This window comes from Eumetopias jubatus, unplaced genomic scaffold, assembly GCF_037043125.1.
Source record: "Eumetopias jubatus isolate StellerSeaLion01/CBP00866 unplaced genomic scaffold, mEumJub1_p1.0 scaffold_15, whole genome shotgun sequence".
Classification (NCBI taxonomy): domain Eukaryota; kingdom Metazoa; phylum Chordata; class Mammalia; order Carnivora; family Otariidae; genus Eumetopias; species Eumetopias jubatus.
This window is the reverse complement of record NW_028274821.1, coordinates 60,349,866-60,377,490: the sequence shown is the minus strand read 5'-3', so window position 1 is coordinate 60,377,490 and position 27,625 is coordinate 60,349,866. Positions and strand designations below refer to the sequence as shown.

Here is a 27,625-nt window from a genome sequence, read left to right as displayed (position 1 = left end):
GCCTGTGTCACTCTTTGCCCAGAAAAACATGGTGCACTTCCTCACCTCCTTCAAGTCTTGGCTCAAAGGTCATATTAGTAAGGCATTCCTGATCACTTTTTTCAAGACTGACAGCTCCATCCAACTGGTGTTCCCTACCCTGCTTCGCTGCTTAAAAACAAAACAAAACTCCATGTCACTTATCACATCTCACATACTATATATTTTGCTTGTTTGTTTTGTCTGTCCCTCCACTTGCACGCCCAGCCAAGCTCTGTGAGGGCAGGGATTTCTGTCTGGTTTTTGTTCACTGCTATACCCCAGACCCCACACAGGGCCAGGCATAGAGTAAGAGTTCACAAAATATTAATAAATTAATAATGAGGTAATGCACATATAAAGCACATGGCCTACAGTAAGCATCTAATACATTTTAGTAAGTGTTAATAACTTGGATACTTTGGGAAACAATATCAATTTTTTTATATCATTAAAGGACAACCTATAGAATTATGCTTTGATATATCAAAAAGTCTGCATAAATTAATATAGTTTCCTAAGTGTCTCCCCTACTTCACACTGAGAGTGTGGTATATACTCTGGAAAATCAGGAAGAAATTAGTTATACAAAGAGAATAGGAATTCAGTTTTACAGTACCAGGGATAAAGAGATCCTTCTTAATCAAGATTTTGAAAGCATGCTTCATGGGGACCCTTATTTTATTTTGAAAGTAATTTCATTCAAAGAGCCTCAAATTTAGCCCCACTGTTCATTTATGCCCCTCGATGAACTGCAAACATTTGGATGTTCATTCATCTGAATAATGTCACCAGTTAAAAACTTCCATTATTACTAATAAAAATAGCAACAGTATTTATATTGTGCTATGAAATTCTAAACTGTTTCACAATAATTAATTAGTAAATGACATGACAAACGCTATCTACATACTTTCATTTTAATAAACCACCATGTACTAGGACTTAATAGGAATGAAATCAGCCTAGATCTTACCTAATTAGAGAACATTTCTGTATTAGAATACAGTACTGAAAACTCAATAATGATTTCCAGTGGACAAGTTTTCATACTATGATCTAACAAAAATCTCACAGCTATTTAAAGTGTAAGAAATATAAACTTGTGACTCAATACTTCTGCCTTGGAGCATGCCTTTATTTTTAATTAACAGTAAAGGTCCAATTTAAAGCAGAATATGTCAACTGATTAGCTCTAAGTTCAGGGTTCTGTCATACAGTCTGTGCTGTGGACAAAAAGTTAAATATAAGGGAATCAATGTAGTCTTTTAGAACTTTTTTTTTTTAAGTTAAAAATTCATTTAGAGACTTTGACCCAATGGGTTACCAAGTGAACTATTTATGAAAACAGCTTTTTTTTTTTTTTTTGGTTACAGACATTTAAATAATCTATATTTGTAGGGTGATATCTTGGAGATTACTTTACTATCAATATATAGAAGTAATAACCTGGTAGATAGCATTACCTATGAAAGGTCCATCCCATCTGCTATTCTTGCTGAAAGCTTTTCATGCACCAGTAAACTCAGTAAATATCAGAAGATAAAGCATAAGCCTACCACGCCACGGATTTACTCCTAATGTCTCCTCAAAGTGCGGCCCGATGCAACGATTACAAATGATTTTCTTCTAATGTCATTTTACATAACCCTTTTTTCTGCATGAGTAGTTAGTGCGGAATGAATGAATGAATGCCATTAAAACAGTTAATCATTATCTGGGACACTGGCCTTACTCCCTTCACAACTAGGAATCTCCATGACAAAGGCCAAGAGATCAAAACGCCAGAGCTGCCTCAGTGTCCTATTTCTAACAGTAATTTTTTATGCAAATGAACCTGCTGGGCATCTCCCTCTGTGACCTTGAGCTGCCCTTATCTAAACTGACTTTGATCCAATGAGGGTCTGCATCTAGTTGAAGCTCATTACTATATAGGATAAGCAATCAATTTCACTAATTAAAGGGAATTTTCTACTCTTGTGAATGCAAAATGGGACTTATTTTTATAATCACACATATGCTTGAAGACTAGACTATATGTTTTTATTAATCTAATTTGTTATATGAACATATATTAAAAGGCAAATATATTAAGTACTTGAGGTAAATGTATTCATGACCAAATGTAACATTTAGTACTGAGCTTAGTGCCAGTCTTTCTGAACAAGTCACATTTGTTCATACACCTCTTAAATCGGTATGCTTTTCATGCTTGAGAATGACCTTATTCTTTCAAAATATTTCCAAATCAATTTATTCTTTCAATAAGCTCACTAATAGCACAAACCTCCCCCCAACATTCACATATTTAAAAATTCCAACCCAAGTATCAAATAGGATTCTCAAGAAAATGTTAACCCAAACCAAAAGCTTGTCATCATGGTCAAAGTCCATTGGTTTAAATGACAAACGGCATGAATTTGACATTGGAACAGAAAAAAGTTTCAATTTAAAATACATATTAAAATAAGTAAAATACATATTTTTTCCTCTTCAAAGATATTATTTTTACTGCCTCCTCTAGAGATCAGATAGGGCCTTTAAGTATTTTATTTAGTTTTATAAAGAGTACACAGGGAAAAAGGAATGAATGCCCTCCCTTTCCTTTAGTATTGTTTACAATATAAATGCCAACAAAATGTAACAGGTCTATATGTAAGAAAAATCAAATCTGGGGCCTAAAGGAAAGAAAGGAAGAAGTTTAAAAGTTAGGCAAACAGTTCTGCAGTGAACTGACCTAAAGCTGAGTCTATGACAAGGCAAAAATGATGATTCCAAGATACCAAGATATGACCAAAGATCCAACGGCCATAGTCCTGTCCTCCCTTGCCAGGGTTTTTCTGTGGCGGGTACTCACACCTGTGGACCTGGACGCCAGGTCTGTTCAAACCATGGTTTTGGACAGTCTTCCATTTGCACAGCATTCTGGCAAATGGTCACGGTATTATTTCTTTTGAGGAATACTGGGAGGAATTTTCTCTCCAAACTAAAGGCTCTGAAATTATTTTAAAACAAAGATTCCTTCATTAAGTTTTTTAAGCTTTCATTTTTTTTCAGTGGAAAAAAAAAAGAATTCAATCATATTCCAGAGGACAGTGCTACTAATTCCCCCCTACATTCTAAAAATGTCATTGAAAGCACCATATATAATGATATACCTATATCTTTTATGTGTTAAAAAAACTATGTCATGTACCCAACAGATTCCCAATCCATTGGGTAATTCCTTAATTAGGCAGATTTTTGAAACATGTATTATGTACACAACAGACCGGAACGTCTCCTTTGGAGCATTTTCTAGTCTATCGGGTGATTACATCATTAAGCCACACATGCTACGTAGAAAAAAATCCTTATGAAAATTCATGAAAAAATGTACAGCACATCATTAGCATGCAGCAGACGTGTACGCTTTTGATATTTTCCCTGGTTAAAAAAAAAAAAAAACTACATGAAATAATTAGTCCAGGTCATGAAAACATGAGAAAGGTACTAGACACTGGTGAAAATGAAAATTGCAAAAAATTGCATCTCTCATGGTTTAGCTGAGGAGTAATTTGCTTTATTGGAAAATGGATTCTAAAAAGTGTTCACTTGAACTATAGCAGAATAAAGAGTGTTGCCTTATTGATTTGATATTTCCTATACACATCTAACTTCCTCCCTACTCCTCTTTTGGATACTCGTAAGTTTTACAAACCAATGGGTTGAAGGTTGCAAATGACCAGTGTTAAGACCATTAATTATTCACGGTCTTTCGGAACTGTGTGTTTGTATATCTTCATTTTATGTAACCAAGAGTATTATAGGGATTGCATGGGAGTGTATCTTTTTTATTAAGTTGAGATTACATTAAAGTAATATGAAGAGAGGTAAACTGTTGGTGTAACTCCCAACAGTGAGAAGATGATATATTCACAACATCAAGCATTAGGCAAAAATCTCAAAGATGATATATTTGAAGACTAAAATAAATGAAGCACAGGTTTTATTTAAAGAAGCTATTAAACTTATTAATTTATGACTTTTCTTTTTGTAAATGAGATCCCACCCTACATCCCTGCCCACCCCCCAAAAAAACCCAACAACAAAAAAAGAAAACCTCAGTAAGCACAGAACAATGAACATATGCAAGACAGTAAGAATCATAGTAATTCACTCCCTGAATGCTCCAAATCTTCATGGCTTAAAAAGCATCCCAATTTTCTCCAAAGGTAGTGGCATTTATTCACTGGGCCATAGCTAATTTTACATGGAATGCAAAAATGTTAGTTTAAGTTTAATTTACCACCCTATTTAAATATTTCCAATGTAGCTCTCAAACTGCAGAGCTATCCCTCCGTCTATTTTAATTTTAAAGTAAGTTAGCAAAGGCTTCCTTCTTAATCCCCAGAGACTACCTACATAGTGACACAAACGCACAAATTTATGACAGCAACATAAATGCTCTTCTGAAGTAATGTGCAACATTAAGTGAAAATCGTTTCCTGGAAAGATATTATAGGTATCTATATTTTATTTGCCATCTTAAACATATCTGGGTCTTTATGGCCTTATTTTAAAAATGTATTTCCTTTTTATATTTCCTGGTGCAAATGGACTGCATAAATAAGCAATGTGCTATGAGGCTTCAGACCAGCCGATAAAACCTTTCAATTTTCATGCCAGCTTCTTCTTTTGTAATTCAAATCCGCCTGGAAACTGGCAGCTCTGAAAACTGAAACAAGCACTGCCACAAATACCTTGTAATGCTATCGACCTTGTCTGCCCATGCAGTGAGAAAGGGGGATGCGTATGTGTCTGCAGCCATCCAGATAACACAACTCATTTTTTTTGGGGGGGGGTTGGGGTGGGGATAACAGAAGCCAGCCCCAGACGGTGCACCAAGTGCAGTCATTACCAGGCGTGCTGGAGAATAAGTCTCTTCAAAATACACAGTGCATTTAAAAACCACATATGAGGCTGAGCCACTGCTGTCATTACCAATTTTAATTTAGCTCCTTCAGTTTGCCAGCCAGATAAACTCTTTAGTGCTGTTTTTTAATCTATTTGCCACATTTTATGTTTAAGATTATAGTAATATGGACAGGAGAAGGAATCACTTTTAGGGGAAATAAAGAAATAGATCCGCTTATCAGCGCCCATCAGAAAGTTCATTAATCAGCCAGGCTTTGTGCCCTCTAAATTGAAAGGTTAAATAATCCTCTCAGGAATATTTCTCGGCCCCTCCGCCAATTGTCCGGAGAGGAGCTGCCATTCATAGCACGCGGGATCGGTGACAGGGTATCTTACCACTGTTTGGACCCCAAACAATGATGGACAAATGGCCTGGTTTACAAAGAACCTTTTAGTACATGGATGGAAAAGGACCACAAGCTTTGAAGCAGGGTGGAGGGATAAGGAAGGAGTGAAGACAGGATGTGGGGGGGAGGGACAGAAAAGAATACATCCATGTGTGAATCCATGGATATTTTATCTGAATGTTTATTAGGGTGGACTATAAAACATAGAAACTACATTAATATACATCTTCCAACTGTGTGAAGTACTTAACATATTCAAATTTGCTTGAATATTTTGCATACAACTGTATAGAAACCATCATTGAAAAATTGTAGAATAACAGAGCTGTGGCCACATTATATTTATTAGCTAAAACACAGAGGGTTCAAAAAAACAACATGATTTTCATTTTTACCATAACTCCACATGACTTAAAACAGAAAGCACTCCCCCTCCCCATGCAATCATGCTTATTCGCCTGAAATGGTCTTAACCAACAGTCACAAAGGCAGGGAATTCCACAGCTGTAAGGGCCTGTCTAAAGAGGGAAGAGTAAGGCTTTTTCGCTTTTAAAATATGCCTTATCTTAGCTCCTGCTTGTCTTAAAATAAAGAACAAACATGGAATAGGAATGCTCTTTGAAAGAATACAAATCACACGCACTGAGAAAATGCTTAATTTTGTGTTGCCTTTTTGGCTGGACCTATAAGAGAATACAACTGGAAGTCTGTAAGAGTGATCAAGCTCTTACACCTCAGCATCTTGCTGTGAAATCAGGCTGGTTTCTGGCCTCAGTCATGTAAAGGCATGAAGCAGTTTCATCTGAAGTACAAAAAAACTGATATGCTATTTTGTTTCCTTCCTCATTTGATTAACATAAACCCTCTAACCCTAGCAGAAAGTATTACAATTGATATGTGTGTGTGTGTGAGAGAGAGAACCGTTCAATTTCATATTATTCTCAAGATTTATGTAATTTCATTGCTTATGATAACTATATTCAGATGACACTGAAGTTACCATTTAAGAACTGAATGTTTATATTAATTACATTATATATATTTTTCAAAATGGTATCATTGTATCTTTATATGGTACATATGTTATATAGTCATTTTCATTAGAAGAAGTAGCCTAAATATTTTTGTGATCTACTTCTTAAATGTCTTTATAATGATTTTTAGGCAAATCAAATTTAGAAAATAATTTAAGTTTGCTGTATTTAACAGTTACCTACATTTCTAGAAAAGACACAGATAAGTAATAAGAAAATGAAAAGTGAGCTAAATACTTCTGTTAACAAAAGACATTGCTTGTGAATATTTTAATTTCAGTAACTATAAGAAGGAAACATTTTTAGGAGACAGAAAACAAAGAGGTCATTATGAATCTCCTCATCTTAAGCAAGTAACAGTCTTTTCAAAAGACATTACAATAATCTGATAACCTGAGTTTGGGCTATTAGTCCAGAGGCCATCTCTACAGGTGTGAGGCATGAATGGGCTTGCTTTACTGGAGCTCACACAGTGTTGAATACAAGCTATGTGGTAGATATTGTGCCAAGTACTTTATATTTATTTATTTATTATCTCACTGCATACTTAAAACAAGAAATCACTATCCCCATTTTTCAGATGAAGAAACCAAGGATCTTAGAAGCCAAATATTTTAACTAGGTTTGGCCATCTAAGTAAATTAAAGAGCCAGAATATGAGACAATGTCTGATCCCAAAGCTGGCATTCTTTTTTCTATTTTGATAAAAAAAAAAAAAAAACATTCCCTAGTAATTCCTCAGAAATAAGTCTTCCACTCCAAATCAATTTTATAGCATTTTTTTTAAGGACTTCAGTAAAATGAGGAGGGAATATGATATAACTATAAATAAAGGAAACAGGAGAGATCCAAGAGAGACAAATTGAGATTTTATTGTATAAACAAAGCTAATGAACAATCCAAAATTCAGTTCCCCTAACTGAAAAGAAATGTGGGAGTAATCCACAAATACATGTAAAGAACAATATTTATGTAAAATTGGTATTTATAGACATGGATACATTATTAAGTTATAAAGATGACTTTGTAATTTACCTAATAGATTTGGCTTCTTATGACTTTTGAAAAAAGGAATGAAAATAATGTGGTACCTTTATTACCAACTGATTCATACACATGAATCATTTTACAAAGCTGATATGGATTTCTGAACATTCCCATGGAAAAACTCTTGTTTTGAAATATGATCTACCAGAGTATTGGTATACCAATTAAGACAAAGGTCTATTTTAATTCCAAAGATAGTAAAAAAAATTTTTTTGGTCAAATGGTCTCTAAATATGTAGCATTTTTCTTCATATAATATATTTTTTAAAGATTTTATTTATTTATTTGAGAGAGAGAATGAGATAGAGAGAGAGACCATGAGAGGGGGGAGGGTCCGAGGGAGAAGCAGACTCACTGCTGAGCAGGGAGCCCGATGCGGGACTCGATCCCGGGACTCCAGGATCATGACCTGAGCCGAAGGCAGTTGCTTAACCAACTGAGCCACCCAGGCGCCCCATATAATATTTTTGATATTTCAAAAAAACCCAAGGATATTAGTTTTGGATGACTATTACTGAGTTCAAAATAGCTGAAAGAAAATAATTTCAGGGCTCCTGGGTGGCTCAGTGGTTAAGCAACTGCTTTTGGCTTGGGTCATGATCCCAGAGTCCCAGGATCGAGTCCCACATCAGGCTCCCTGCTTGGCGGGGAGTCTGCTTCTCCCTCTGACCCTCTCCCCGCTCATGCTCTCTCTCTCTCAAATAAATAAAATCTTAAAAAAAAAAGAAAATAATTTCAAATGTACAAAAACATAACTCTCATGACTTTGTTGTATGTGGGATCAAATGGCAAATGAATTTCAAGTCTAAAATTTGATTGATTTTATCAATAATTCATTAACTTTTAGTCATTTAAGAGATTTTGCTTTTAAAATCTTAAACTTAATTCAATTTAAGATTACTAATAGAGTTTATATCGTAACAGAAAATGTAACACTAGTTCAGAGAGTTTGTTCATGTCAACAAATCAAGGGGTTCTTTCAGGAGTCTTTCCCTGAAGATTATTCAAATGATTGACCAAAACCCTTAAAGGTTATGGTTGATCATGACAGTGAGTAACTAAGTGATTCCTAAATACTTAAGAACTGTTAGGAATTACTGTAATCTACCATGTCATTTACATGCATGACTACTAAAAGGAATGTTTAATACAAATATCATTGGTCCTGTATACTTTATCTACTTTTATTCTTGCACTGAAATGTCCAGAGAAGATTATGACAAGCTCAATCAGTTGGAGTATATTTAAGGAATGGCATGAATCACCTGTTCAAAATACATATGAAAAATAATCACTTAAATATGCTAAAATTATTCTATGTAATACTTCTATTCTCTTTATACATGGTTAACATGACAAATAATAGGCATCATTCAACATTTCAGATTTTTAAACTACAATTTATTATATAATTTATTATATAGCACTGTGGACAGTGTTAAACTGGATTTTGAACATTCTCAGGCTACCTGTTTATATTCATTTTTGTTATAACAGGAGCCCTAATTCAAAGTGTAGAGTTGTAAGTAAAAAAACAATGTAGTTTTATTTGTGATTATATGAATAATGTATGTGTTTCTTAAGGAGAAGAAAAGACTTTAAAAATGTTATATATTAAAATTATAAATACTTAGAAATAGAATTTAATTACCACAGAATGTAAGTATTAAGAAGAAATTGCCCCTATAATGACTAACTATAATTCCTTTGTAAGCAAAGATGAACATACTTAGGGAACAGGAAAGGGCAGTAAAAAGCTCAAATGTAATTTGCATCCTTTTATCATCCTCAGGAGAAACCTTTGCCAACAGAAAAGAAAAAGTCCATAACAAGTACTCCCTTAAATTTTTAAAACAGAAGTAAAATCTGAAGCCCATATAGTAAATATGTAAGTCCTACATGTAATGGTGTTTGCCCGCAGCTACTAAGGGGCAGACAAAAAGGCACAGGGACTTTTTTTGTCAAATAAAAAAAGTTAGCTGTTTGTAGGAGAGCTTCAGGTTCAATTAGTTTATTACTGAACAACATGTGCTATCTAAAAAATGACATGATGATGGGTGAGTAGGACATATCTTCAGATATTTAGAAGATGGCAAACACAGCTGCATCCAGGTCAAAACATTTATAATGAATCTTTTATAAATCGTGTGAATGCTGCATACTTTTCATTGCTTATCTGAAACACTTAAATTTATAAGAGAATTAATGTCATAATGTACTTGGTATTATTTAAATACCTTAACACAAGAAAAGAATCTACTCAAAATATGCCATATTGATTTCTCATTTAAAACAAATTAATTTCTGCATTAAAATGCTGAAAGTCAAATAATTTGGAAATTCTCTCTGAAGGGGATGACACCTCAGTATTTCTTAGAAAAGAAGAACACATGAAGGCTCTCCTATGTGTGTCAATAAATAAATTATATACAAATCTAAATTTTCTTTTACTCCCATTCATTAATAAGTTTGTGTACATACAATGTCTAAATTTCTGAGGAAACACTGTGAGAGGAAAAATAACATGTGCATTTATAATTCACAATGTTCACTTTTTTTCCTCTTCCTTTCACAGAAGCTTTAGAAAATTGCTTTTTGATGATTTGGCAAATTGTATTTATTTTTAAATGAATCTCATTTATTGAGATTGATAATTCCAGGTTTCATTTGCTCTGAAATTGCATTTTCCAATTGCTTCCAATGATAAGTTCTAGAAAAATGTGGTCCAACATGCCAGTGAAATAAAGATTCAAAAAAAAAAGAAAAAAAAACCCACCTCAGTTGACCTACTCTGTAAATGTAGTAATTACATTTTATACAAAATTCTAAACATGGTAAGATTGAAGTAAAAAAACTGCTAGCAAAATGTTGACACTATAAATACTTTAAGAACAAGGTGAGTATTTAAATAAATATAAAAGTATTCACATAAATTTTCCAACTGAAAAATATTTTAAAATTTTAGTCACTATCCAAATGTCTTTTCTATCTCTATTACATATGGAGTATTAGAAAATAGTCATCAGTGCTTATTCAGAAATTCTTTTTGTTCAGACACCAAGTAACTTGAAACATAAAGCATTCTGATTTATTTTGTAGTACTACAATGGGAAGACAGCCTTGAGGTACTACAAAATAGTTGTGTGCCTTCTGAATCATCAGAGCATGATTACACTCACTTCAGTAGTATTTCAGTATTAAGGGCATTTTTAATGAAAACTAAATCTCTGAAAATTTGACAGAGATGTAATATCTCAATAGCAACATTTAACCAACCACAACACTGAAATAGCAATACCAGATCTTGAGGGGGGGAAAAACCCCAACAGTTGAAACAAGAGTATTCCTGGTTCTTGAGAAGTCTGCAAAGTGAACTGAACTACCAAAATAAGAGCTTACAAGATGAATTTTAAAGTGTTAGTTTATGATCATCTGTATGCCAGGCCTCAAGATATGGTATCAAAAAAAAAGTTGATTTAAATTTTCCAAAATAGAGTGAGGCCTAGTTCTCACTCTATTCTGGAGTTAACACTTTAAAATACAGTATGTAACCAGTTCTATTTTCTTAAACACACACATGGAAAAGGACATATCACTTGATATCTACTGTGGATGGGGTTCTTGTGGGTTTTGCAGTTCTGCTTATGTAGCCAAAGAGCTCTCAGAAAAAGACTGAGGATTCCCAATATATATTTAATTAAGAGAGAAAGAGGTATTCTCTCCCCCCCCCCCCACCAAAGAAAAGATTCTAGCTTGGGCTAACTCCTGGAAACTTTTAATTTTTCATTTTAAGTTATTTTTAAAAATGCTTCCGTGTTAGGCAGTTAGAAAATTGTTACTCATCCTATCTTACAACACAATTCCAGGATAAAGACTTTTGGATACCTTTATCCTTACAATCAAATTCCCTTTGTTATTCCTCCCTTTTGGACTACAAAGCATAGCTCTAGAGTTAAATTTAAGTCTGTTCACATTTAGGGTTACCTCCTGTGTGGCATGGCGTAGAGTAACACCCTCGTTTAGTGTAAAACCCTCATTTCCATACTGTGAAAACCCAGAAAACACATTTCTAAATTGATGTTTCCAGTAAGGAGAGAAAACTGAGGAGCAAAACGAAACAAAATTGTTAATTATGGTCCATAAGATATACTCTGGCATTCAAGTAGTTCAGGTAAGATTATTGATTACTACTAAATTCTTGTCACCAGCTTTTTCCTAGGCTACACAGGAAGGCAAAGAAATCCTACTCCTCCCCATTTCCCTGACAGCAAGTATTTTACTTTTTGAAGTGTGAATTCTATATATATAGAGAATCATTTAGAAGGTAATTCTTCCAAAAAGATTACATTTGCTTCCTATTTAAACTTTTAGTTAAAAAGGTAGTAGGTTGTGACATATTTTAACAATGTACACAAAGAAATCTGGGCGCAAAATTAAACATAAAAGATGTATTGTCCTTTTTGATTCTTAACACACACACAGCCCCCAAATAGCAAACTCCTAGTTACTTTTTTAAAGTAAGTAGATTAAAGAACAAGATTAACAAAATGTCCAAAGCATGTCAAATTATAGCCTCTACTAGTTAAAAATTCTGTTGGTTGTAAAACTCTGTTGGTGGCCATTTTGGCCTAGGATTTTTAATATAAATGAGACTAGAAATGACAGGGGATGGGGGAAGGGACTTTCCTTCTTGAGAGGGAGAATTTTATCTAGAATGAGTTATCTGAAAGATGAAAAAGAATATTCAAAGTCAGACTTTACCAAAATCTGAAAATATAACAGAAATTAAAATACAAGAACAGTGCTATAGCATTGAAGATTTAAAAAACTTTACAAACACTTCTGAAGGAGTAAATACATAAACTATTTGGGGAAATTATTTAATTCTAAATAAAAATAATATATATATTTTTTTCCTATGCAGGGCTCCAAAGTGGTCATCTAAAGTCATCAAATTATATGACATAAGTTTAGAGTCATTAAAATATACCAAGAAAAATGACATAGCTAAATTAGTTGTTATAACATGCATACATAATATATATATATATCTATGTAGATATATATGTAGTATCTTTTTATCAGAGTTTTATTGGCATGTACCCTTTAAAATGATGGTCTTAGTTATTTTTAATGTAGTGAAGTCCAGTCAAGTTTAGTTAAAAAGCTGTTCTATTTTATGTTCTATTCAGATACAAGTTGTTAAGGAGGCTTTATTTTTATCTCATTTAACTGCTGAAAACAGTGAACATTTCCCTTCTTTAATTTTCTTCTTACTTTAGAATGTGTTTTAAGAAAGTTTTGATTTGGAACATTTTGCAAGTCTACTTATACCCATCAACTTCACCATGTTTCTTGTGTATCTGAGAAATAATCCTCTATTTAACCTACAGATTTTTTTTTTAAAGAAAGAAAGCAATTCCTAAATAGACCTTAAATCATAGTTGCTAAACTTTAGGCTGTGCAAATGTCCTTCTAGTCTTATTGATAAAAAGTAGATAAAAGCAACTGAAAAGTTCTCAAATGTAAACATTTCCAAACTGGATATACTAATCAACTTATTCCCCCAAAAGCACAGTTGATTTTGGGTAAGAAATGGATACTTTTTGGGTTAAAAAAAGAAACTAATCAAGGATTAAATGCAGAAATTTCCAGAGTTTTAAGAAGACTGGTTTAAAGGAATATACAGTGGCAATTCTAACCTAGGCTTCATTACTTGGTCACTGCTGAGTGATGCCACATTCACATGTGAGGGCTACTGTAAGTCAATAGATGGCAGTCCATCGCCTATAAAAGGGCTGAAGATGATGAAACTCACCATGCATCTTGCTTTTATTCAAGATTAAATATTGCTTAATTATACACATTTGGATTTGCTTATATACATAATTATTTACCTATTTTATTTTAGATGGATTGATACATATATACACGTTTATAAATGTACTAGTTTACAATTTATATTTGCATAGTAAACTAATTCTAAATTACTAGGTATTAATTTAAACTTGACAATTAGAAATTGTGATAGTTACCTGCAATATTATTTTGAAAAATTAATCAGAACTCCAGATTGAGAACAATGGATTTTTCAAAATGATTTTGTTATACTTATAAATAGAATATATTGTAACTCCCCCAAAGGGAAATTCACTGTTTTCATTTGTTTTTCCCAAACTACTCTTTTTACAATGTTTTTCAAAAGCTATACTATCAAACAAACCTTCAAATATTTCTGTTATACTAAACACCAATTTCTATCCTTCTATGACAGTTATATAAAAGAATATAGGTGCAAGTAATGAAAAGAGTGGCTTTAGAGTAGTACCTCCCATACTTCAAGTTTTCAAGGCTGGAATTCTCTAACTTAGGGGAAAAGGGAAAAGAAATACAATTGTCAAATCCATTAGGCTATTACTTAATAAAAATACTGATGAAGAAAACTGCCATATAGTTACAAAAAGTGACTATGATCTTGAAAAATATATGATTGGGTGTTGATCAAATTTAGGCTATAAGGATTTCCCCATAGTATGTTAGGACAAAAAAAATTGCTACATAAGTATAAACATAATATATCCATATGAGTTACATCTGTAACATATGTGTGTTAACATACATAGGGGGGGTGTGTGTGTGTATTTTGGTATAACACTAAATATTTTAATAAAACCCAATTTGGGACTGAAGGATAGTTGAGGAATTATAGCTTTCTACTGAGAATCTTACATAAATTAAACAGTGATAACAATACGAAAACGTATTCCTCATGAAAACATATATTATTCCTTGTGTCTTGGGCCTGTGATAGATATATTGGTAGTTTGAGTCACTTGGTTTACTTTTTATTTCTACAAGAGGAGAGCAATAAGAGTACATGTTTTTGTAAAACTTTGTCCTTTCTATTTTTCTACCTGTCTTCCTATAACCAAAACCTTTTTGATGTTAACCTTAAGGAAAAGCTTTTATAACATTGTTATAACTGTATAACTATAAGAATAATTTTTATTATTGTGTCTTGCTCAGTGTAGCACATTTAATATATTAAAAAATGACTACTAGGGCTATTGTGAATTATTGAAATTATTTAAGGTGAATATTAAAAACTAACTTCATAATATTGAGCACTAGCCAAATGATTCCATAGTAAATTACGTTTTCCACTTCTACTTAGCCTAAATTCACAATAAAAGGAAACCAGATAATTGAATAACTTGAATGGTATTAAGCAGATGTTTATACACTTTGAATAAGTCAAGAGGAGCTTAAGGATATGACATTTGAATTGTTCTCTATGAAAGATACACTGAGCTTTTCTTAGTTTCATTAAAAAATATGTGCAAAAATTTCAATAAAGCCAGAAAAATGATTATGGAAGATATTACGGACTGTATGCTTATGGACTGTAGATAATATAACACTTTAAAGACACTGGATTGCTATTATTTTTTATGGCTCCTGGCATACTTTTCCCCTTTAATTTAATGAATGTAGTCTAGGAAGACTGAGATACCATGATGTAATCATTAAATGATGTGAGTAATAAAAAAACAATCAAAATCTTTTCAGAACAGGAAGATAGAGAATAGACTGGTGGGCAGGGGAGAAGAGAAAAAGTATATTATTGCTTTCTCAGTGCGAAAACTCTTCAGATGTTTATTATCTTCCAGAAGAAGATGCTTGTCTATATTTTATGGTCAGCAGTTCAGAGAAGGATAAATAGGCTAGGTCTTGGGGAAAATAAAAAAGGTGTTTCTACTCACTGTTAGGTGATACTGCCTCCAGATTTCTGGGCAAGCCTGGAAAATAAAAATATTGATCAGCTGGGAGCATGAAACAAGGTACTTTACAGCCTGTTGGTTTTGGCATAACCCAGCATCCACCGGTGTCGGTCACAGGAAAATAAGAAGCTTAACAGAAAGGGTCTGCATTTCAGCTTCAAAAACCTGGCTAGACAGTTTAATTGAATTTTACACTGGTTTAACACACTCCCTGCCATTGTCAGAAAGCCAGTAACAAAGTTTTCTCTCTCTTTTTTTCTTTTCAGGTTAGAAGTTTTGGGGCACTAAGATGTGATTAAGAGCCATAACTCAGTTAAACTGATAAATGAACAGCAGTGGTCAAAAATCAATAAGACTCACTAAGTACACCTTTTAAAAGAACATTTTGAACCTTGGTAGTATGATAAAAAAAAAAAAAACCAATTTAATAGCAACTGCTTTGAAGAAGACTTCACTGTGGTTATATATTTCTGATGTCTGTTGCCATCCTTTAGTCACTTGCTGCTAACCTTCATGTGTAATAGAGTAAAAAAGAGAATTAAAACAAAACAAAACAAAAACAACCTCGAGAATCTGAACTTCATGTCTTTTCCCTTAAAAGTTGTCTTCTCTATCTGTACATTTATAAGCAATTAACTTAAAAAAACAATAAAACCTCAGTAATTTTGTAAAAGATGAACTTATTGAAGCTAGAATAGGTAACAAACACAAGCAACAAACAGCAGCAGCAACAACAAGAAAACAGGAGATACTTCCTTATGGATACAAATACAAATCTTCTTTCCTTACACTTAAATTAGGACTCTGTTAGGGAAACACTTTCTAATCAAGTTCTTATGTTTTACTGGTCTGTCATCTTCTGAGAAAAAGAACAGTTGATGTCAAAAAGTATTTTTTATAATTATATTATAGCAATAATTAAAATATATTAAACCAAGCTAAGTAAATGGCAGTTCTTAAAGTAAATGTGAATGTATAGCTTTTGTTTAAAAATGTGTGTATACACACATACGTATATATATATACACACATATACGCATGCCTAAAATTTGAATGAGTTGAGTCTTTTTTAAACCTTTATTATCTTTCACATACACTTTGAAACAATTCTTTACCTGATTTGTCATTCCTCTTTCATTTATTTTTCAGGGTAGTGATGATAAAACTAACGAATATAATTCATACAATCTAAAGATATTATGGGTATGGTAATAATTCAGAAAATAAGTTTTGAATGGCAAAACCTCTACTGGTTATATCATCATAACTGATTAGACAAAAAAAGAGTAGATAGTTCTAACTATGCAGAAAATTTTATCCATTATGTATTTTAAGCTTACCTATCCTATGTCATTTTCTAAAGAAAGGTGTGTAAATTAAGACTATTTTTAGTGGTCAGCTTTCCAATTTAAATGTCATATTCATGCAAACTAAAGTGTCTGACTAAAAAAAGCCACTTGTATACAGTGATTTCTGGATGAACAACACTGATCAAAAAGAAACTATTTTTAAGAAGTAAAAAGTAGCTTCAGAAGGCAAAGATTACGTTAGGTACCCAATAACAGCCACAGACTTGTAGGTTACAAAGCTTCTCAATAAAGCATATACATATTTGTTTTAATAAACATATTTACACACAAAGATCTAATGTACAATATACCTTTAAATATTCATTTCCTACCTTCTATCATAAGCTTTTTGCTGTGTATATATAATTTGAGTTGGATTACTGTAGAGATAAGCAAGCAGTTATTTATACATTAGTTATGGATAGTTCTTGATTACCACAATGCCCTCAGAATAATACGGTTGAAAAATCGCAATCACTGAGTTGTCATACCCTGGCAGAATGCCACTCTACCATGTGACCTTTTCTTGTGTTGCAGCAATTTAGTAATAAAAGAAAGAATTACTTGGTTTTTGAACAATCATCTGATTGCTCTGTACATGAAGATGATGCCTGATATAGAAAATTAATAGGGAGAGACATGAAACTTCTTTTCTCTTGTTAGACAATAGTATTACAATTTAAAAAAAATTCTATCTTATCTCATATAAGTACTTTTACTCAACGTTCCCATGCATAGTTTCACTTTACTATTTTCTGACTAATATATGTCTATGTAAGGTTAAAAGGAAGAAATTTTTTCACCTCAAAACAGGTGCCAATAGAAAGTACACAACTTTAATTCTAAGTATATGGCATACAATACTTAGGATTATTATTAATAAACTTCTTAAGTGTTAATTTTTTTTTGCTTGTTGTGGCTTCTACTTCTCACCATTCCTTGGTCACTGCACATATTTTTCTTTTTATCAAACAGAATGTCATAGTATCCATATTTATGCATCTACTGCACAGAAAATTTAGACAAAATACAGTAATTTCTAAAGTAAGAGGCTTACTACTGCAACGGGCACTTTTGAAAAAAATTTAAAGTATTTGAAATGAATGACTAGCCTGCTGTGGACCTCATCTAAGATGAAAATGTAACAAACTATTAAAATATAACTGTATTTATTGGTTGTCCTGGTGATCTCACCTTACTGGCACTTAGAAGGACAGCAACCCAAAGAGCCTCCTCAAGTCTCACAACTGAAAACACACAAAGTGTACTTGTACATCTGTTTTAGCAATGTGCTACACTGTTTGCGAACTTTTACCCAACTAGTTTTCCCCTCTATTGTATTTTGTATAATAAACCATACATGAATAACTGAGTGTTATTATTCATAAAATTCAAAGATGAATCAACACACAGTTTGCCACACCAGATGAACTGAGTTTATATTGTGCATTTCAACCCATATTGAATTTTATCAGGTGCTAATTATTGTTTTACGAGAACAACGGCTTAGTGCATCTGTTGTTTAATTCCCACTTCCCTATTCTCAAATGTGAACATCAAAGAAAATAAAACACTCAATCTTAAACAGCCCCTGACAGCAGACCAAGACTCAAGTGCTCAACAGACAAGGCCCTTGCCACCAGTTCTCATATTTCCACAACAATGAACAAACACAAAAACAGCACTAAGCGGCCTTTCCTCCTCCTCAGCTCCCCTTGGCCAGTTGTCTGCCTTGTACTAGAGAGAGCCCTTGAACGCAGCCCTGCTGGGAACACAGCACAGGAGAAAGGATTAGCCTTACTAACATGCTAGCATTTGCAAAAGGGAAGAAAAAAACCCCCAGTACTGTATTTGGTATATGAATAACCAAAATGTATGAGCTGACAAGAGACCAGGACAGGCCTGTGGCTCCCCGGGAGAAAATGTAGCTGTGATGAGTGACAGGGCTTTCAGGAAATATGTTCACAATCACAGACAGTGAAGGCCATGACCTAGATCGTTTAAGAGCTTGTCTTGTCAAATTATCAAAAGCTTCTTCCTCTCTGAATAAAGAGTGACATAAGTGAGTGTCAGAAAGCTGCAGGCTGACAAGCCAAGCATACAATAACAGAATGCACGTCACATACATGCTGAACACCGCCACTGCTAGCGGCAAATCTTAATGAGAGCGCGGCCAGCCCAGGAGACTTGGGTCCCTGCTGGCACAGCTACTCATCTCACAAAAATCCTTCAGCTCCAAGTCAGTTAGGCTCTGACACGACAACTACAATTACGAAACACAACTTTTTAACAGAATCCTCTGGTGCTTTGTCAAAGCCTCTGTTGTTAGGAGCTGGCCCCCTCAAGTCAGTGCAGCAAAACAAAAGATTTAATAAAACAAGCAATATTCATTGATGGTGAACAACATAAATAAAAGAAGATAAAGAGAAAATTCAGTTTAAAATTTGTTGAATGAAAAGATATGGGAAAAGCATTCCAGTCTCTGGACTCAACCACCATCTTGACTTTTCCATATGCACATTAATGTCATTTTTAGAAGGTGCCTTCATTAAAAAGAATGTCCCTACTCTGAAACCTCGTCAGCAGGCTCCTCAAATAATTATATCAAGTCATTTGATTTTCCAGATACTTTAGTAGTCATGATGTATATACACTATTCAGACACACAAAATACTTACTTATCTTATTATACATATACTCTGAATAAATGTGATAAAATTTCTCCTTTAAGGAGTATTTTGAAGAGAACATCCTGGACATAGCCTTCAATCAAAATTCCATAAAGACCACTCTAAGATCTGAAATTACAGAAATCTTCAATTGAAATTCAAGATAAGTTACTGTTTTAATAGTGCTTGTTATAGTTCTATTGTGTAAGAATTTGTCATTCATAATAAAGAGGAGCTGTAAACATATAACAGATATATGTGGCAGTGTGTGGAGAATCTACATAAATTTTTTTTCACCTATTGGTATGGAAAGCCATGCATTGGTCTCTATCTCTAAGCTGACAATATGAACCAGAATTCATAAAATCATCTTTCCATCCAAGGTCAAATTTTAATCAATCCCTATATTCTTAATCTTCTGTAATCAGGAAAACTGACAAGCCTAATTTTTTGCTCAAAGATACTTCTCTTTGATATTCTCCAGCTTAAGTGCGGTTATGAAGGCATAACGTTCGTCCATAATAGATTACATTTCAGTTTTACTGGAAAATATGACAGTTCTTATTTATAGGAAATTATATCAAAATAATCAGCTAAAAAATAAATCATAAGACAATACACTGGTTTACCTCAAGCACCCATATTTCCATTAAAATTTTTTTTTCACATCAGAGAATCACAAATCTTTCTGTAGATATCTTGATTGTGATTCTGGACTACTGTAACATAAGTTAATTTTACAAATAGTTGATAATGTTTGTAGTATGCCTGCTGGTTGTTAGCTAAAGGTAAACAATACGATAGCCAGTAAAATGAAGCACGATAACGCAGCGGCTAAAATCAGTGACTCTAGAGCCAAAATGGCTGGATTCAAATCCTGACTCCACTATTTACTATCTTGGGCAAGTTATACATCTCTGTGTCTCTTTTCTCACTAATAAAATGGGGATAACCATACCCCTTCAAAGGGCTGTTATGATGGTTAAAGAGTTGGTTAAGTATAAAGTCCTTAGAACAATGCCTGCTATGTAGCAAACACTCAACTATATTAATTACTGTTATGACGATGACAATTTGGCACTCTCCATTCTTCTGATGCAAAACTGATCATGGGGAAATGGCATCAATGAGGTAGCTGAAATAAAGGAAATCTATTGCAAAACAGTCAACTCTCAGATGTGACCAAACTTAAGAGAATGCAAAAACTCACCATTTAAGTGAGCTGTTGATATAGATAATGACAGTGAGAAAAAAAGATCCAAAAGAAAAGGACAAATGAAAAATACAGATTTTGTCAGGATATAGCTGCTTGTAGCTACCTTCTTTATAGAAAGAAGGAATTCAGAAACATTGATTAGCAACTACTGCACCATGTGCAATGTACCTATTTTTCATTTAACTGAGGTGCACTCATTCAGTAATGCTTAGTTGTTCAAAAATATGCAGCAAAGAATATGTGATCAGATAAATCTGATTTCAGATATAATAATTAAATTTTGAAATAAAAAAACCCAAAATATCTTGATCACTGGTGAAAACAAAAGTATCCCATGCCACTCTCAAAGTTTATATCTTTCTTCAGTTTACTCAAGCTTACTTCCTTTTTACCACAAGGTTTAAATAATAACAACAATCTCAGTGTCCTTACTAGTTCTTCTCTCTTGCCTTTCTTATAATAGCTAGACAGCTACCACCTATTGGCTGAGAAAGTGACTATCAGGAAAGAGAAACTTGGGAGGGATAGAGCCCTATAATTTGGGGAATAAATCTAGCCACTTTAGTAGTGAATACATAATCCATGCACACAAGTGAAGAAGTCTTATTTCCTGCTCTCTAGCATCTTAATTCTCTCTTTTGATAGCTTTTGGCACACTCAGATCTCTCCCTGTTTCTAAAAAAATCCCAAACTTCTTCTGAACAACAATTAAAACTCCAGCTGATTTCATTGTTGCTTTGGTATTCGTGCTGACATTCCGAGATAACTGGGAACTAGTTCTCATACCTTCTATACCAGACTGCTTCCCTAAGCCCACTAGCAGGTACCAGAAGTTCTAAATTAGATTCAGAAGAGATAAAGGTAAAATAATTTTAAAATGGGAGTTCAGAACTTTTATTTATAAACCAATTATACAAAGTCCATCATAAATAACAAATATGTAGAACAAATCATTTAAAAACTACTGAAAGTAATCCTGATTCATCTTAACCAACTACATTAAACTCCTTTTATTTATCATTATTCCCTGATATCCAGTTCTACTTCTCTAATTCTCATGGGATTCTCCTGGGGAAATTTCCTTTTCATCTTCTCTCAAGAATCTTCTCCAAGATATGTCAGGGATACAACTAGTCACCTTTAGGACCAAAGTTGTGTTGATACTATAGTAACTTCAGTCTAAAAACTTGTCTTTTTTTTTTTTAAAAGAATAACATTAAATATTATAAAAGTAATGCATATTCATTATAAAGACAGAAAATACAGATAAACAAAAAATAAGTCACCTATAATACTACCACCTGAAATAACTATTGCAAACATTTCAGAATATTTTATTCCAAATTTTCTTTTATATACAAACAAAAAACAATTGAAAAACAAAATTTAAAAAACAATACCATCTGCTACAGTTCCAAGAAAAATGAAGTACTTAGGTATAAATCTAAGTATGTAGAGAATGTATACACTGATTACAAAACTCTGGTAAGAGAAACTAAAGACCTAAGTAAATGGAGACACATACTATGTTCATGGATTGAAGACTCAAAATATTAGAGTCAATTCTCTCCATAGTGATCAACAGACTGAACAAAATACCAACTGAAGTCCCATCAAGATTTTTTTGTAGGTACATGAGACTTATTCTAAAACTTAGATGGAAAAAGAAAGGAACGAGAACAGCTAAAGTCATTTTATAAAATAATAACAAAGTTTAAGAAATCACACTATCTGGTTTTAATACTTACTACAAAGCCGTAATATTGTAAAACAGTGTGATATTGACGAGGGGAACAGATACTTAAATCAATGCAACAGAACAGACTCCAGAAATGAATCCACAGATGTGGCCATTTAATCTTTGACAAAGAAGTAAAAGAAGTAAAAGCAACTCACTGCAAAGATAGTCTTTTCAACAAATGGTGATGAACAACTAACTCATCATCCATGTGTAAAGAAAATGAACCAACCTCATACTTTATACAAAGATGAACTCAAAATGGATCACAGGTCTGAATATAAAACATAAAACAATAAACATTTTGGGATAATACACAGGAGAAATCCTTGTTAACTGCAGTTGGATAAAGAGTTCTTAGTACATCAAAAGCACAATCCATAAAAGAAAAAACATTGATAAACTGGATTTCACCAAATTTAAAAACTACTGCTCTGCCAAAGACTATCAAGAGAATAAAAAGATAAGCTATAGATTGGGAGAAAATGTATGGCCATCACATATCTAAAAAACCCCTTATCCAAAATACAGAAAAAGCTCTCAAAACACAATCAGAAAATAAACACAATGACTAAAAACTAAGAAAGGATTTGGACACTTCACCACAAAGGATTAAAGGATAGCAAATAAGCGCATGAAAGGATATTCAACGTTTTTAGCCATTAGGCAAATGCAAACTGAAACAAGACAGATACTACAGAACTATTAGAATGGCTAAAATAAAAAATACTGACAATATCAAAGGCTGATGAGGATACAGAGCAATTGGACTTCTCACTTTGCTAGTAGGAACACAAAATGGTTCAGCCACTCTGGAAAACAGTATGGCCGTTTCTTTCTTTTTTTTTTTTTAATTTTATTACGTTATGTTAGTTCCCATACAATAAATCATTAGTTTTTAATATGGCAGTTTCTTAGAAAGTTAAACATACACAGGACCAGCAATCTCCAACCTGGAAATTGACCCCAAAGGAATGAAAAATATGTTCACACAAAAGACTATAAACAAATATCCATAGCACCCTTATTTGTAATAGTCAGAAACTATAAACAACCCAAATGTTCCTCAATGGATAAATGCATAAACAAACTATAATACATCCATACAATGGAATACTACAAAGGAAATAAACCATTGACACATGGAACAACTCAGATGAATCTCCAAGATACTATGTAAGTGAAAGAAGCTAGTCTCAAAACTTTACAATCGTGTGACTCTATTTATACAACACTCTTGAAAAAACAAAACTATAGTAATGGAGAACAAATTAATGGCCAGAAGTTATGGATGAGGGGAGGGTGTGACTACACAGAGATAGCAAGAAGGAGTTTTTTTGGGGGTGATGAAACTGTTCTGTATCCAGACTGTGGTGGAGTTTACATGAATCCATACATATTCATATAACTGACCACCAAAAGAAAAAAAAGTCAATTTTACTATTAAAAAAAGAAGAATGGGATGCCTGGCTGGCTGTCAGTATGTGACTCTTGATCTCGGGGTTATAAATTTGAGCCCCATGCTGTGTGTGGAGATTACTTAAAAATATAATCTTAAAAAAAAAAAAAGAATGAACATACGCTAGATTGGTTACTGATGATACTATTCCTAAAATGTTTTAGAGGCAGTAATAGAGTATTGTACATTACGTATCATGGTAAAAAATTATAAAATGAATATATATTCACTATAAAAATATAAAGAATAGTGGGGTACCTGGGTGGCACAGATGGTTGAGCATCCAACTCTTGGTTTTGGCTCAGGTCATGATCTCAGGGTCAAGAGACTAAGCCCTTGAGGCCCCTCCGCTCAGGGAAGAATCTGCTTGGAACTCCCTCTCCCTCTGCCCCTCCCCACTACGCTCTCTCACTCTCTTTCTCTAAAATAAATAAATAAAAATCTTTATATATATATATAGAATAGAAATAAAAAAACTCTTCTATGATTCTTGACATAACCATAGTAAACATTTTGGAATACTTCATTCCAAATTATTTTCCATGCAAATCTATATACATATAAAAATGTTTATTTGTATGGAAACAGGATTATATTTCATATACTGTTTTGTAATTTGTGCTTTTCACTTAATGTACTGGTAACTTTATATTCCAATATTCATTTTTATGTTTTAAATTTTTAAAAAAGATTTATTATTTATTTGGGGGGGCAGAAGGAGAGTCTCAAGCAGACTCTGCACCAAGTGTGGAGCTGGATGTGGGGTGCGATATAATGACCCTGAGATCATGACCTGAGCCAAAATCAAGAGTCCGATGCTTAACCAACTGCGTCACCCAGGCGCCTGTTTTATCATTTTTTATTTATTTTTACATCATTTTTTGAATAGCTGAAGAGTATTCCATTATATGGGATGTACTGTAAGTTACTTAAATGAGCTAAAATGTTAAATTTTTGAGTTGCTTCTAATTTTCATTATTGTAAACAATTCTGAGATGAACATTCTTGTAGATGTATCTGTGCAAACATCCATCACTGAATTCCAGAAAGGTTATCCAAATGTACTTCTGTATCCAGCACAACTTCTCTAACATTATTACTATTATGGAGACATTTTTCTTTCTTCCTATTAAGTTTTAAGAGATTTTTTTATATTATAGAAATCATACATTTTATAAAAATCTTTCCCAAGTTGTGGTCTGTCATTTAATTTTATTAATGGTCTCTTTGGATGGACATTTTTTTAAAGTTAAATCTATTCTCCCTTTTCCTTCATGGTTTCTGAAATTGGTGTCTTTGTTTTCTAATAAGACCATTTAATCCATTTATTTATTGTGATAACTGATAGGTCTGGTTCTATTTTTATCCTCATACTTGTATTTTTTATGCATTCTTGCTGTTTCCATTTTTTCCTATCACTTGTTATATTAAGTTTCTTCTGCCTCATTTTTAATTAGTAATCTAAAATTTATATGGCTTATTTTTCTTCTTGTAGTTAAAACAAACTTCATTTTATTGGAATTATCTATGATTCACCTTGTAGTTTTCAAATTACATTTTTTAAAGAATTTTTTCTAAAATTAAGTTTAAAAAACAGATCAATAGGAAGTATTCATACACGTACCTTACACCTTCCTGGTTTCAGTGTTGATTGCTGCTAATTTTATTCTGACTTTTCCAATAAATTCACAAATGAACAACAGCTTGGCCATGTCATCTATTTTTCTCAGGATGTTCTACCCTCTAGGGATTTCTCTATTGCCTTCTGGCATTTAGTATTGCACAGGAGAAGTTTGATGCAAGCCTGATGTTGTGTGTATGTGTGTGTACATGTAATGTGTTTTTTTTTTTTTCCTGTCTGGATATCTGTGTGATTTTCATTTGTTTGACATTCAGACAGTTCACTAGCATATGTCTAGATATGGGACTTTTTTCTCTCTCCTATTGGGTGCATGCTCTCTTAATCAGAATTTTTGTTCATTTTGTTTTGGACCACTTCTCCTCTATTCACAACATGAAAAATGAATTGTGATTTTCTCTATTTTCCTCCTATTTCTTATAATGAATTTATTTCATTTGGGGTCATCTTTGATTCCTTTTTAAATCTACCAGTTCTTCATATTTGCCTTCTATGAGCCCATCCTAAAAAAAAAATTTTTTTTTAAAGACTTATGTCAATCCGGCTACTATTAGGAACTGAGGTGGTATCTGCCAAGGACTGTATAGGTCTCTAACAAACTTCACAGAAAAATTTAGTTTTCTCAGAGGTCTGGTTTGTGAGGAACAGAGTTTTAATTATAAAGATCTGCAAAGTACAGATGGTTTATCTCACCGAAAATTGTTATCTACTTCATTAAAAGACCATTACTGTTGTCCCAGATTCTTATAAATGTATCAAGGTAAAGGTTATGTATAAGCATCCCCGCAACAGGTGAAGTAGTGGTAGGTACTGGTGTTGATGAGGTGGGTAAGAAAGAAGGGTTTAGAAGTGAGACACTATAGTTTACTTCATTACTGATTCCTATGTAAAAGATCACTGGCTAAGGAAAAAATAAAAATTTAGAATAACACTTCATGAGGTAATTAATTTAAAAGTTGAGTCTTGTCTTCTTATATATCTTAAACTCCCCCAATACAATGATTAGTGTTCTCAGGGTGTATAATTTCCCTTTAGTATCTATGACTACAGAGAGAATTATTATTATTTTTGAAGATTTTATTTATTCCCACAGAGCGGGAAGGCCGATGTGGGGCTTGATCCCAGGACCCTGGGACCATGACCTGAGCCGAAGGCAGACACTTAACGACTGAGCCACCCAGGTGCCCCAGAGAGAATTATTTTAACATTATATAACTAAAAGTTCAATTAGCTCATAATACTTTATTACAGAATTTTCTTGAGTTCCTGAAATTCTTAGCTTATTATTATTTTATTAAAGCAATAATCATTAGAAGGCTGTACAACATGGCAAAATCACACTTGTTATTGGACTGAAATCTTGTAGAAATCATTATCTTTCTGTTTGTAAACAAAGGAAACAATACAATAAAAAGACAAAGGCAAAGCTAATCATGTCTCCTAGCCCTCTACCAATCTATTATCAGTCATCTGAGGAAATCCAATGTTAGCAGCCTACTACCTTGGTATGCATTCTTCTACCCCATTTATTTTTGTTCATAAAGAGATACACACACACACACACACACACACACACACACAAGCACGAAAACAGATTATAATAGAGCTCATTTTAAAAAACTTTTTTTTTTTTTTAAATAATCTCTACACTCAACATGGGGCTTAAACTCATAGTCCTGAGGTCAAGAGTCACATGCTCCACCAACTGAGCCAGCCAGGCACCCCTCATTTTGTTTTTACTGAAACAGAATCATTCTATAGACATCTGTAAATTTTCAAGAGGAAATGTGTGTACCTCTTAAATGGAATACCTAAGTAATTTAATTAGTATATAATTGAAGAAAACAGTGTTGTCTTTAAGATGAGTAAACTGGCAAGGATAGATGTCCATAATTAAGTCTGAATACTTTCACAGGTTTAAAATCATTCTCTGTTGCTGTATTTTCCTTCACTATGGACAATTTGAGGGAGAATATTAGAACTCAGACAGAAAACTGTATGAGGGGCACCTGGGTGACTTGAGTTGGTTAAGCGTCTGACTTTGACTCAGGTTGTAATCCTGGGGTCCTGGTATTGAGCCCCATGTCAGGTTCCATGCTCAGAGGGGAGCTCAGAGGGGTCTGCTTCTTCCTCTCCCCACCCACCCCCAGCTCATGTGTGCTCTCCCTCTCAAATAAAACCTTAAAAAAAAGAAAAAGAAAACTATGAGATTTATAAAGTCCAGGGGAGTTGACCTTAGTCTGTAATGCCTAGTAAATAAAATTTTTAGCCTTCCAGGTGTTAATGAGAATCTGATTTCCTTAATGTCACTCCCCAAACTCATAGCTTAGATAACTATGTCCCCGAATTTGCTCTTATTGGGACGCCTGGGT

General features: G+C 33.4%; 1 protein-coding gene across 2 annotated transcripts in view; it reads right to left on the bottom strand.

Annotated features, from left to right (window-relative positions):
- ZCCHC7 (zinc finger CCHC-type containing 7) overlaps window positions 1-27,625 on the bottom strand; it is a 242,381-nt gene that overhangs the window by 14,679 nt on the left and 200,077 nt on the right. For both annotated transcript variants that reach the window (XM_028108674.2, XM_028108673.2), the window contains exon 6: window positions 15,166-15,201. In XM_028108674.2, the coding sequence (XP_027964475.1) occupies window positions 15,166-15,201 (36 nt within the window). The remainder of the gene's footprint in view (window positions 1-15,165; window positions 15,202-27,625) is intronic.